This window comes from Crocuta crocuta, unplaced genomic scaffold, assembly GCF_008692635.1.
Source record: "Crocuta crocuta isolate KB4526 unplaced genomic scaffold, BGI_CrCroc_1.0 scaffold233, whole genome shotgun sequence".
In the NCBI taxonomy this organism is placed as follows: Eukaryota; Metazoa; Chordata; class Mammalia; order Carnivora; family Hyaenidae; genus Crocuta; species Crocuta crocuta.
In genome coordinates, this window is record NW_027529526.1 from 2970153 (window position 1) to 2983300 (window position 13148).

A 13148-nucleotide genomic window follows, 5' to 3' on the forward strand; every position below is an offset into this window, starting at 1 on the left:
GCCCCAGAGAAGGAACAGGGCCATTACTGTCCCAACACCAGACCTAGAAGACTTTCCATCCCAGCTGAGAACTGGGGTTCCCCATGTGAAGCCCAAGCCACAGGGCAACCCTAAGCTGATGCTTGCAGTAGAAGCACCACTCATGTTCAGGTCAAGAGCTTGAATCCCCCAGTTCCCAAGCCAACCCTAAAACAGCCCCTCAGACCCAGGTTCCTCCCACTACCTAAGGTATAAGAAACAATGTTGCAGGGGCGCCTGGGTGGCTTAGTTGGTTAAGTGTCCGACTTTCGCTTAGGTCATGATCTCGCGGTTCGTGGGTTCGGGCCCCGCGTCGGGCTCTGCGCTGACTGCCACCTCAGAGCCTGGAGCCTGTTTCAGTCTGTGACTCCCTCTCTCTCTGACCCTCCCCTGCTCGTGCTGTCTCTCTCTCTCTCTCCTAGAAATAAATAAAAACCTTAAAAAAAAAAGAAACAATGTTGCAGGTGCAAGCAGGTATAAAGCTAGTGTTGGTAGTGAAAGTGCTCTTTAAAATACAGTTTGGTGGTGTGGGGGGGTGAGGGGGGGAGGTTACTGTCTGACTTCGGCTCAGGTCATGATCTCCCAGTTGGTGGGTTCAAGCACTGCATTGGGGTCTGTGTTGACAGCCAGCTCAGAGCCTGGAGCCTGCTTCAGATTCTGTGTGTGTGTCTCTCTCTCTGACCCTTCCCTACTCACTCTCTCTCTCTCTCTCTCTCTCTCAGAAATAAATAAAACATAAAAAAAAAATTTAAACCCAGGTCAGTGGGGCGCCTGGGTGGCTCAGTCAAACATCCGACTCTTGATTTCAGCTCAGGTCGTGATCTCACGGTTGGTGAGATTGAGCCCCATACAGGGCTCTGCACTGACAGCACGGAGCCGGCTTGGGGGTCTCTCTCTGCCTCTCTCTCTGCGCCTTACCTGCTTGCACCACCCCTCTCTCAAAATAAATAAACATTAAAAAAAAATACAGGGGTGTACTTGTGGGATGATTAGGAAGATGCAGCTACCCAGGCTTCTATGCTGCAGCATCCAGCATCCCTTGCAGAGGGTGTGAAGCTATGCTCCTGCACCGACTAGCATCGGGCATTCTTTTCTGGGGAGGGAGTCTGTGGCTTTCATCAAATTCTCAAAGGATCCATGACTCAGAAAACATTAAGAGCATCCCCAAAGAGAAGAAGCAGTCAGTTGAGAAATCTTGGGCCACCTAATATCTCGCAGTCACCAGGTTGGTGACCCAGCCCCTCGGTGCCTCCTTTCCCTGGGAACCCGCGAAGCCCAATCCTGCAGGAGAGGTGGGTATTGGCCCAACTGAGAATGGGAAAATTGACAGAGGAAAGTCAAGGGGATGGGGGCTGCAGTCCTCAGACTGTAAGGCGGGTCGCGACTCCCCTCAGTGTCCCCGCGTGGGCAAGAGGAATCTCTTTTGATCCATCTGATTGGGCAGTCCCCCAAAACTGAGAATCTGGAACAGGAAGGCGGGGCGTGCGGGGGGTTGTGTGAATGGCGAGGGGCGGGGCTTGAGCCTGTGCCCGCCCCTCCTCCAGTTCAGGAATAGGTCGGGCTCCCCCTGGCGGCCCCGGCTCCCCACTCCACTCCTCCGGCGCCCCCGCCCTCAATCTTCTGCCCCCACCTAGCACAGGTCGGTCTCAGTGGACCAACGGACACACGGACAGACGGACGAGAGAACCACCCGCTGGGACGCCTGGGCGGCCGGAGGGGCGGGGAGGCGACGGCTGCGGCTTGAGGAGCAGGAGCAGGTGCTGCGGCGACGAGCGGGCNGGTCGTCAGAATATGAAACTGGAGCTTGGAAGGGGGCCGGGAGCAGAAATGGGTAAGGCAAGAGAAACGGTGGGGGCTGTGTGAGGTCTGGTGAGTTGGTAAGATCCGGAGGTGTTAAGTTCCAAGGTAGAGGAGGTGGGTTGAGAAGGAGGGCTGGGAGAAGGAGTCTAGGGGGAGGCCCAGGGGTGGTCAGCGGTGGAAGTGGGTTGAGCCGGGATCCAGGACAAGGTGGGGGAACAGGCCAGGTAGGGGGGCGCAATAGGCAATGGGTAGGTGGGCTGAGGTGAGGCTGGTTTAAAGAAGCAGGGGCCAGGTGGCGGTAAGGATGAGTCTGGTTGGGGAGGCTTCTCAGAAGTGACACCAGCACAGACTTAGGGTGGTCCCCGGTGGAAGGATGCCCAGGGAAGACACCTCACAGTGAGGCCTAAGACTTGGTCAGGAGGGTGCCCTCCATGGGGCAAGCCTCTCCCTGGTGGTTGCCGGAGCCATGCTGTCCCGGAAAGGCATCATCCCTGAGGAGTATGTTCTGACACGGCTAGCAGAGGACCCTGCAGAGCCCCGGTACCGCGCCCGGGAGCGGAGGGCCCGCTTCGTGTCCAAGAACGGCAATTGCAACGTAGCCCACAAGAACATCAGGGAGCAGGGCCGATTCCTGCAGGACGTGTTCACCACACTGGTGGACCTCAAGTGGCCACACACGCTGCTCATCTTCACCATGTCCTTCCTGTGCAGCTGGCTGCTCTTTGCCATGGCCTGGTGGCTTATCGCCTTCGCTCATGGAGACCTAGCCCCTGGCGAGGGCACTGCTGTGCCCTGTGTCACCAGCATCCACTCTTTTTCATCTGCCTTCCTTTTCTCCATTGAGGTCCAGGTGACCATTGGTTTTGGTGGACGCATGGTGACTGAGGAGTGCCCGCTGGCCATCCTGATCCTCATTGTGCAGAACATCGTGGGACTCATGATCAATGCCATCATGCTGGGCTGCATCTTCATGAAGACCGCCCAGGCCCACCGGCGGGCCGAGACCCTCATCTTCAGCAAGCATGCTGTCATCGCCGTGCGCCACGGCCGTCTCTGCTTCATGCTGCGCGTGGGTGACCTCCGCAAGAGCATGATCATCAGCGCCACCATCCACATGCAGGTGGTGCGCAAGACCACGAGCCCCGAGGGTGAAGTGGTGCCCCTCCACCAGGTGGACATCCCCATGGAGAATGGTGTGGGTGGCAACAGCATCTTCCTGGTGGCTCCTCTCATCATCTACCATGTCATTGATGCCAACAGTCCCCTCTACGACCTGGCACCCAATGACCTACATCACCATCAAGACCTCGAGATCATTGTCATTCTGGAAGGTGTGGTGGAAACCACAGGCATCACCACCCAGGCCCGCACCTCCTACCTGGCTGACGAGATCCTCTGGGGCCAGCGCTTCGTACCCATTGTGACGGAGGAGGACGGCCGCTACTCCGTGGACTACTCCAAATTCGGCAACACCATCAAAGTGCCGACACCACTCTGCACCGCTCGCCAGCTTGACGAGGACCGCACCCTGCTGGATGCCCTGACCCTCGCCTCGGCCCGCGGCCCCCTGCGCAAGCGCAGTGTGGCTGTGGCCAAGGGCAAACCCAAATTTAGCATCTCTCCGGATTCCCTGTCCTGAGCCACGGTGGCTTGGGCCCCCACACCGTATGTGTGCACAGGGGCAGTGTAGTATGGTATGTAGAATGGACATGGTATGGGCCCCCTGGCCAGGCCAGGATCTGGTGTGAGGCTGGGCCCTCTTTAGCTCAGCCTCCCCTCCTGCTGTTAGCCCATGGTGTTACAAGGCCCTTGTCACTACGCTATTTCTGGCCTCAGCAGGAGACTGTACTGGGTTATTTTTGTCTCTGCTCCTCCCAGCCCCAGCTCAGGACTGGTTCACCCCAACTCCCTGCCCTCTCCCCAGACTGGGGAAGCTGTGGGGAGTGTTGGACCCTAAAGTTGGGTCTCTGAACTGACCTGCATCCCCATGATCAATTAACCACAAGCGGGGCAGATGGCTGGGGAAGAACAGTCCCCGGGTTGGCAACCTGCGGCTCTGTTTCTGCGGCCCCAAGAGATGACCGGCCACTCTTGTTCCCTGAAAAAGTGAAGGCTTAATGGGTGGGCCCTGACAGCTGGAGAGGGCAGGCAGTGAAGGAGCACATTCCAGCTGGAGGGTGGGAGGTGTGGAACCTGCAGATAGGGGAAGGCTGAGGCTGACAGGGCTCCCCTCCTGGGGGGCAGATCAGGCAGGGAGGAAATGGGGTGAAGACACTCAGCTATGCTGAGCCCTGCTCAGGCACAGGGAAGAGGAGATGGGCCCCTGTGCCTCGCCCTTTGCCCTGACACCAAGGCTTCAATGGTGAGGGGCCTGGGTTCCTGCCCACTCCCATTCCGCCCCTGCCCTGGGAGGCTGAGGTGGGCTGGAGCAGACTTTGGCATGCCAAGCAGAAAGAGGCTGAAGAGAGGGGGTTCTGGACCCGCCATACAGATTGAACTCTGGTCCTGGCTCCCCATGAGTGGCTACCACTCACCTTGTCTGCCAGAGGGTGTCTGTGGAGGGTCTTTGTGTTGGAAAAGGAGATGTTGGGAAGCTCTGGATGGTGGGGTGATCGAGGTTGCTGAGGCAAAGAGGTCCTGGGTCCTCATGGGCTTAACCCCAAGTGGCGCTCTTGAAGCAGTGCTGTGTATACTTGCCCAGGATTCTGCCTTCTCTGTTGTCAATAAAGCCTCCCTCACGTCTGGGCTGTTCTTGCTGGGGAGGGAGAGGGCATGCCTCAGGACAGGGAGGGCCAGGTGCCACAGATCCTAGCCAGGAGACCAGGCAAAGGGCTTGGGGCTGACCCTTGTCACCCAGGTCGAGAGACTTTTACCTTTCTGCCTCAGGCAGCCCAGCCCTGGCAGCCTGTCTGACCATCTCAGTTTGGGGGCACCTACCAGGCTTATAGCCCTGCTTCCACTCCCAGCAATCTGCTGGAAAGCTGGGGCAGTCAGGGCAAGAGGTGGGGACATCATATGCATTAGTGTACAGGCACCTCGGAGGTATCGAGGGTTCAGTTCCAGCCCACCACAATAAAGCAATTATCGCGATAAAGACAAATGAATTTTTTGGTTTCCTAGTGCATATAAAAGTTATGTTTACACTCTACTGTAGTCTATTAAGTGTGTAGTAGCATTATGTCTAAAAAAACAATGTACATACCTTAATTAAAAACTATTTTATGGCTGAAAAGTGCTAACCATCATCTGAGCTTTCAGTGAGTTGTAATCTTTTTGCTAGAGGGTCTTCCGTCAATCTTGATGGCTGCTGACTGATCAGGGTGGGGGTTGCTGGAGGTTGGGGTGGCTGTGGCAATTGGATAAGATAACAGTGAAGTACGCTGCACTGATTGACTCTTCCCTTTATGAATGATTTCTCTGTAGCATGCCATGCTGTGTGATAGCATTTCAGCCACAGTGGAACTTCTTGCAAAACTCAGAGTCACCCTCTCAAACTCCGCCGCTGCTTTATCAGCTCAGTTTATGTCATATTGTAAATCCTTTGTTGTCATTTCAGCAACCTTCAGAGCATCTTCGCCAGCAATAGATTCCATTTCAAGAAATCACTTTCTTTGTTCAGGCCTAAGAAGCAACTCATCATCCACGCAAGTTTTATTGTGAGATTATAGCCATTCAGTCCCATCTTTGGGCGCTACTTCTAATTCGAATTCTCTTGCTAATTCCACAACATTTCCAGTAACTTCCTGACTGAAGTCTTAAACCTTCAATTGTGAAAAGTGCAGTCTCTGCAAAACTCAATAAAGCAAAGCATAATAAAATGAGGTATGCCTGTAGTAATTGCAGTGTAAGCTCTTAAGCCCACTTGTGTTCAAATCCTGGCTCTGGCTCTAAGGTTGTGATCACGTAACTTCTCTGTGCCTCAGTTGCCTCATCTATAAAGTGGGACTGCTAATAGCACATACCTCATAGAATTGTTATGGGAGTAAATAAAAAACATGTAAAAGGCTTAAGTGCCTTCTCCATAACAAGGGCTTAATAAATGTTAACTGTTTTCATGCTGCCGAATTAGCTATGATGAGACAACTGACCACACAAATGGTGAGGGAGAAATTACACTTCCCCTCAGTGATGAGTTTCTCTGCCTGGTTTTATTTTATACGCAGCGCACCCTCCCAGCTCAGACCTGATGACGGGGCTATGGTAGAACCTATTACCTGGTCTTCTCGTCTCACTTCACCCCCTGTAATCCATCTGCCGTGCAGCCCCAGATGGTCTCAAAGGGTTGCAGTCATTTCCTCCCATGTCAAGGACCTTCGTTAATTCTCCATCACCTTCTGGGTCCAGGCTAGACCCTGTAGCCAGCCATTTCTGCTTTCTGGCCTTGAATGTCACTGTTCTCTTGCCAGGATCTTGTGCAACCATCCATCTCCCATCAGCCTCACTATTCCCTCCTTGCACATACCATTGACCTTCCTACCTCTGAGCTTTGCTTCTGTTATTCCCTTTGCCTAGAATGCCCAGGCCTCATCTCTGCCTGTTGAAATTCATAAAAGTATTTCATGTCACTGTGGTCCAGGCCAAATGATGCCTCCTTGAAGCCCTCCCTGAGTCTTCTGAAAAGAGATTGTCCCTTCCCTTCCTTTGTGTTTGTGGGCAACCCAAACTTTTGCCTGTGTTTGTGGCAAACCCAAGTTTGTGGCTTCTTAAGATCAGGAATTATATCTGATTCAGCACTGTGGCTGGTACTAAGTAAGTGCCGAATGAATGAGTGAATGAATGATGAATAGTGTATAGGAAAACAAGCCAGCATCACTGTTGCAGTTTGAGGCCTAGAGTGAGCTTTAGCTGGATCAGTGACAGTTTGTCCCAGGCTACTCCAGAGGTAGGGCTGAGGGGGCAGGAAGCTGCCACTGCTTGTCCAAGCTCTAGGCTGCCCCCTCCCTGCACCACCCTGTACCCTCAACATTGCCTGGTTTGTGGTTTAGAAGAAGAGGGATGAAAACCTACTCAAATTCAGCTCAGAGTTCTGGAGACAGTGCCTGGCTCCTGGGACTCAGCTTGGCTGCCCTTAAGGCCAGGAGAGGGGCCAGACTCATTAATGAGAAGCTGTTCAGCAGCACCATTCTTGGGGCCCCATCCAAAGTAACCTTCCTCCACCCCCTCCACCTTAAAGGGCTGGTGACAGAATGGGCAGAGGTGGGGGCTTGGCGCCATCTGCTGGCCACACAGAAGACCTACCTGATCAGAAAATCTGGGCCACTGGTCCCAATCTTTCCCCTCTAAGAAAGACCCTAGCCTCAAGGCTTAGCTCAGGGAGGAGCTGGAAAGTTCCAGGCATGGAGGAAGCTGCTGGACCAATTCTTCTTTGACACCTCTTCTTTCAGACACTGGCCTAAACTGAACAAAGAAACTCCCCTGGGCTCCACTGAACCTAGCAGGAACATCCCAGAATTTATTTCTGATATTCTGCTTCCAAGACAGCAGTGCGCATCACATGAGAGCAAACAGAGCAACCCAAGCTAGTCCACACCCGTGTGTAGGACTGGCTCTTCTCCAGGCCCCCCTAGAAAGGGGAGGAAAGTATCTCATTTCATTGGGGTCCGGGGCTGAGGGAGGTTAAGTTTCTCTTCCGAGTCTGCAGATGAAGAAACAGGATCAGAAGTAGAGTTAACTTGCTAAGATGTATCTAGTAAGTAGCACGCCCAAGATTTGGACTGAGCTCCTTTCCCCCTGCTGCACAGTCCCAGTGACCAGGTGGGCTGTCTTGCTCTAAGTGTCAGATCCACTGCAGGGGACAGATGTCTCCGGACCAGGAACAAAAGGAAAAGTGTAACTCAGAAAGCCCCTGGGCTCTCCCCCCAGTCCCACCAAGGTCCTGGGTTTGAGACTGATGGCTGGCTCAGCTGTGGTTAAGTGACAGCCCAGGATCATGTCCAGAACACCAAGGGAGCCAGAGAGACCTCACTGACACTTCTTGCCCTCCATCTGCTCCCTTTTCGCAAGAGGACTGGGGTCCCTACCTTCCAGGCTACCTTCCCCCCAGTGAGTCAGGTGGCCATACAAACTGATGGGGCACATTTACCACTCATGTCTGTCCCCACCTCACACCAGATGGCGTGATATGCGTCCTAGGCTTCAGTCCTTAGCTCAACAGGGAAGGAAGCTAAGCCACCCTTTTCCTGTAGTGAAAGAGAACTGCTAGTCTGGAAAAACTAGTCCAGTAGCCATACTAGAAATCTTCCCAGGCCAGATGCCTATGAATTTGGCATCTCCAGCCAGTTACTACAAGGCCCACATATTACTCATGAAGGTGGCCCTCTGGCCCTTCTGCTGGAAAGGACTCACCTAGTTTCTGCAGGACTCACTTACTCTCCACAGGTGGCAAGCTGTGTCCTAAGCTTGAGATCCTCCCCAACATCCTTCCCTAGGGAGCTTGTGGTAAGGAGTAGAGTAGGTCAGGCTTCCCACAGCTCTCTGGGTTCACTTCTGAGGTCTCCCCAGTTTCAGGTATCAGATGCCCTATGTCGTATGAAGACATGCAGATGACTTTGGGGAAGAAGACATGAATTCTGCGTGTCAAATCATGTTGACCCCAGATCAAGGCAGGTCTAAGGCACAGTAGATCCATCCCAGCTTGAAAGGGGCTGAGAAAACACAGAGCAATGGGATAATGGGGCTAACATCAGAACTGGGTTCCAGAGAGTGGATTTGTTGCACTAGAATCTACATTATTAGCATCCTCTCTGCCATGTCCACCTGCCTGGGACATTGTGTACCTTCATGGAAAGGAAAGAAGGTGCTACCTACACCCACCGATATTTCTACTCTGGGAAGTCCCCGCTCTGAAGTGACATGAAAGGTAGACCATCTAGACTGACCAGCTTGGGTATAAGGAATGCGAACTTATGCCTTTTTCTTGGCTTTGTGCCCTTCCAGGCACTGATGCCAATGAATGGAACAGGTGATACAAAGCACGTATGCCACTTACTTCCTTCACTGGGAGAAACACTGCTGTACAGGAGTTATGGGTCAATAGTACCCATAGCTCTCTTCAGCTCACATTACTCACATTACCTCTACTTCATGAAAGGGTATCATTTGCAGCACAATATGTCCCAAACTCCTCCCCAGACCATCAGCACTCAAGGTGAGGCAAACCACACCAGGTAGTGCTGCCTCTGGGTACACTTTACTTCATTTAATCAATGCCAGTCACTCACATAATGCCATCATTACTGGGGAAGGGAAGTTACTCCAGAGAAAAGTAAATGCAATACAGTTCTGAGACTTTCATTCTTTTCTGTTAAATTTTTACTGTGTCCTTGATTACCCATCCATCTTGGAAGTTGAAGAATGAAAATCATCCCATAGTTCTGCCTCTTTTGTGCTTCTTTGGGTCTCTGAAGGTCTGACCAGCATACTCATTTCTGAGCTTAGGAACTCATTAGTGCCTTTTCTTTTTGCTACATCATAGATTTCCTTGCAATCAGTAATGTCCATTCAGCAATCCCCCACATTTTATATCTAATATTTTATCTTCCTATAAAAAGATCTCATTTGTCATTTTCCCACTAATTTTATTTTTCCCTTATATTACTTTATTACTCTGTTACAATATCTACAAAATTATAATTTATTAAATTGAAAAAAACCTCAACTGCCTTACTACTATTTCCAAAGAGTGTCATTCTTTTTGAATCACTCTCTTTCAATGACAGTAAACATCTTTGGTCTACTTCATTTGCTCCACGTTCTTCCTTCCACATTTCCACTTTAGGAGATTCACTGGCTTCTCTAATGGTGTGTTCCTGAAATAGGCACCAACTACACTGATGTCGCAATCCCCAGTGCCACACCACTAGAGGGACTCTAAATCACCCTCAGGTGGGAACGCGGCTATGGGGATCCTATTCTAGTTATCTCTATAAACCAAGAGACTTCCATGTCGGTTATGCCCATGCATTCACGGTGCCCCGCCTCAGTGACCTAAGAACTGTTTTCAGGGTCATTACTTCAACTTTCAGTAGAGATATAAACAGGGCTTCTCTGCCCCACAAACTCTCTGAATGTAGTTCTGATAACTACAGTCAGAACCACCACTGTACCTTACCCATGACTAACACCTGGCATGAGACCCCCCCCCACCCCAGTCCTGTCAACCTCTGTCCTGAATGAGGTGCCCACACACAGGTCCAGTTACGAATAGCATCAGCCACTTTGGTTCAGATACAGAAACTAAGGCAATGGTCAAACACACTAACCAACAGGTCTTCCCCTAAGAACAGACAAGAACTGTACAGACTAAGCCTCTCCTCTAAACCTCATGGTCCAGCTCATCTTTCACAGCCCAACCCCACCCTGGATTTCCTTGGTAGTAGTATAGCATATTGATTAAAAACCCGAGCTCTACCCTTTACTAGCCATGAGACCTGAGACAAGTCACTTGTCTCCTCTCAAAGAAAAACTGAGATATTGAATTAAAAGTGCAATTGAATACATTTATTCTTACATTAGTATGTATAGATCAATCTCACTGAACAAAGAAGTAGAATTTGAAATGGAAACAGCTCACAGTCTAGAAACAAACACTAAGTGTTACTTTTTTATCGAAGTATAATTGACATACAGCGTTATATTAGTTTCAGGTGTACGACATGATTCACCAGTTGTATATGCTGCAAAACGATCACAGTATGTCTAGTTAACATTTGTCACTATACATAGTTACAAAAATATTTTTTTCTTAAAAGTTGACCTAAATTTTAAAGATTTACTTAGTGACTTCCAAATACGCATTACAGTATTATTAACTAGAGGCACCATGGTGTACATTACATCCCTATAATTTATTTTATAACTAGATGTTTGTATCTTTTGACCACTTTGACCCATTTCATCCACCCCATCCAATCCCACCCTGAAAACTGGCATTGTGTTCTGTTATTGATGAGCTTGGGTTTTGGTTTATAGATTGCACATGTGAGGTAATAATGGCATTTGTCCTTCTCCGTCTAACTTATTTCATTTAGCATAACACCCTCAAAGTCTTTCATCCATGTTGTTGCAAATGACAAGATTTCATTCTTTTTGTATGGGTGAATAAAATTCCAAAATTAATAAATAACATTATATATAATAGAGCTTCATAAATATTTTACATATATATTATATATACCATTTTATAAATATATTTAATTTTATATATATGCATGGGTGTGTGAATATATATGTATATATATACACACATACACATATAATTTTTCTTTATCCATTCATTTTTAATGGACACTTGTTGCCATATCTTGGCTATTATATAATACTTTAGTGAACATGGGGCGCATATATCTTTTAGAATTAGTGCTTTCATTTTCTTCAAATACCCAGATTTGTGGTTTTGATTTCCCTGATAATTAGTGATGTTGAGCACCTTTTCATGTATCTGTTGGCCGTCTGTATGTCTTCTTTGGAAAGTGTTTCTTTCTTTTTCTTGGATGAGCTGATTGGCAGAAGGCTAGCAGGGAAGGAAGCATGAACAGTCTGCTCTAGAGCAAACCATTCAGGCCATTAGGAAAAGTAATTTCAGTTACTTATGCATTTGCTGAGAAACCTTATTTCTGCTGTTTCTTTGTAAGAACGTCCAGTATTATTCTAGTGTTTCCTCCATCTGAATAAGGGACGAATGCATCATAATGAAAGCACTTCATTATAATTCTTCAGTCTCTCCTGTATAAGTTTGGGTGTTTCGAGAAGCTTTCAAGATGGAGGATAAGGGATTTGTTTGGGGTAGTACCTTTGAAAGATAAAGGAGAGAGGGCACATCAGTATGGGGGCAAAATCTTTAGACCATGATGTAGGTCTCATATCATGAAGGGAGGAAGGAGGAGATTGGGTAGCAAGAGCCTCAGGCTACAGTGCAACTCTGAGAAAGTGTTAGCCACCCCCACAGGAAACTACAAAGAATCCTGCCCTTCTTAGCTATTTTCTGGGGCTTCCTGGGGAGAACATGGCATAAGCTTGAATACTGAGTACACTCCATAGCAGGCTCTCTCTGCAAAGGATCTCAGCAGCACATCTTCATAACAACCATACTTTCTAGTCAAAAGTTAGTTTCATGAGGAGCTGTATCCTTTAGCTTTTGCTGTGTAACAAGCCAACCCAAAATATAGGCTTGAAAAAAAGATAAATATTTATCTCTCATTCATTTGAGACTTGGCTCTGTTGAGTACTGATGATCTCAGCTGGGTTTGCTCACCTGTCTGGGAGTTGCATGGCCAACATCTGATTTAGACTGGCCTCCACTACAGCAACTAGCTCTAACTTCCAGTGTCATTCGGCCTGCAACAGGCTCTGCTTCTACTGTCTCTCAGCCCCCAGCAAGTTCACTTGGATGCATACTCCTCTTACTAATGTCAAAAGCACCAAAGAAAGCAAATGGAAAGGCACAAAGTCTCTTGAGGCCTAAACTTAGAGATGGCACTCTGTCACTTCAGCCTTATTCTACTGACCAAAGCAAGTCACAAGGTTGAGCCCAATGTTAAGGAGCAGGCTATAATTGGAGGACACTGCAATATTACATGGCAAAGGACATGGATGTGAGGAAGGGTGAAGGTTTGGCGCTGAAACTGCAAACCACTACAGAATCCAGGCTAATGACAAAGACTTGAACCTCTTTTTCAGAAAGTATCATTGTCAAATGTGAGGTGATCATAAGAGCATCTGGATAGAAGAAGCCAGAGGAAGGCAAGAAACAGGAGAATTTTCACAAATATCACACAATACATTTGAAAATCACTTTATGTCTAGTTGTCTCACTGGCCTAGGTCCCATCAGAAGAATAAATTCCATGAATTGGTTGGCAAATTTTAAATAAACAGACAGCCTTTTTTCTCTTAACTAATTATTCTGCTTTCCGAAGGCACTTATAATGAGATGTATTAGCTACTGCACAGATTCTGCCTTGGTAGGCCCATAAATAACTGAAGGCAATTTTACTATGTAGGGCCATTTTAACCAGCATATATACACTGGTCTCTTGGGCCTCTACAGCTTCAGTTGTTTTATTTGCTATTTGGGCCATAGGGAGGGATGAACATGTCTGAAAACACGTTTTAGTCTGGAAACACTTAGGCTCAGTCGGCTGAGCATCTGTCTCTTGGTTTAGGCTCAGGTCATGATCCCAAGGTCGCAGGATCAAGTCCCACATCAGGCTCTGTGCTGAGCATGGAATTTGTTTGGGATTCTCTCTCTCTCTCCCCCCTACCCCTCTCCCCGAGTCATGCTCTCTCTCTAAAATAAAAAAAAAAAAAAAAAAAAAAAAACCCATGTAGAAC

General features: G+C 48.8%; 2 protein-coding genes across 3 annotated transcripts in view; one reads left to right on the forward strand and one right to left on the reverse strand.

Annotated features, from left to right (window-relative positions):
* The first annotated feature begins 2120 nt into the window (after positions 1 to 2120).
* Positions 2121 to 7221, forward strand: KCNJ11 (potassium inwardly rectifying channel subfamily J member 11). Its single transcript, XM_077761052.1, has 2 exons — positions 2121 to 3512; positions 7203 to 7221. Exon 1 carries the CDS (start codon positions 2285 to 2287, stop codon positions 3455 to 3457), a length of 1173 nt encoding a protein of 390 aa, XP_077617178.1. The 5' UTR covers positions 2121 to 2284; the 3' UTR covers positions 3458 to 3512; positions 7203 to 7221.
* A 1131-nt stretch (positions 7222 to 8352) lies between these two features.
* The window catches only part of NCR3LG1 (natural killer cell cytotoxicity receptor 3 ligand 1), a 20588-nt gene continuing 15792 nt past the window's right edge, over positions 8353 to 13148 (reverse strand). Inside the window, exon 5 of one of the 2 annotated variants that reach the window (XM_077761130.1) lies at positions 8353 to 8462. In XM_077761130.1, the coding sequence (XP_077617256.1) occupies positions 8427 to 8462 (36 nt within the window). In that variant the 3' untranslated portion in view covers positions 8353 to 8426. Of the gene's footprint in view, positions 8463 to 10327; positions 11609 to 13148 lie in introns of those variants that run through there. The other variant, XM_077761129.1, reaches the window with a different exon arrangement.

Excerpts from the sequence above, each read along its gene's own strand:
- KCNJ11 (XM_077761052.1), top strand. The coding sequence starts at position 2,285 with ATGCTGTCCCGGAAAGGCATCATCCCTGAGGAGTATGTTCTGACACGG.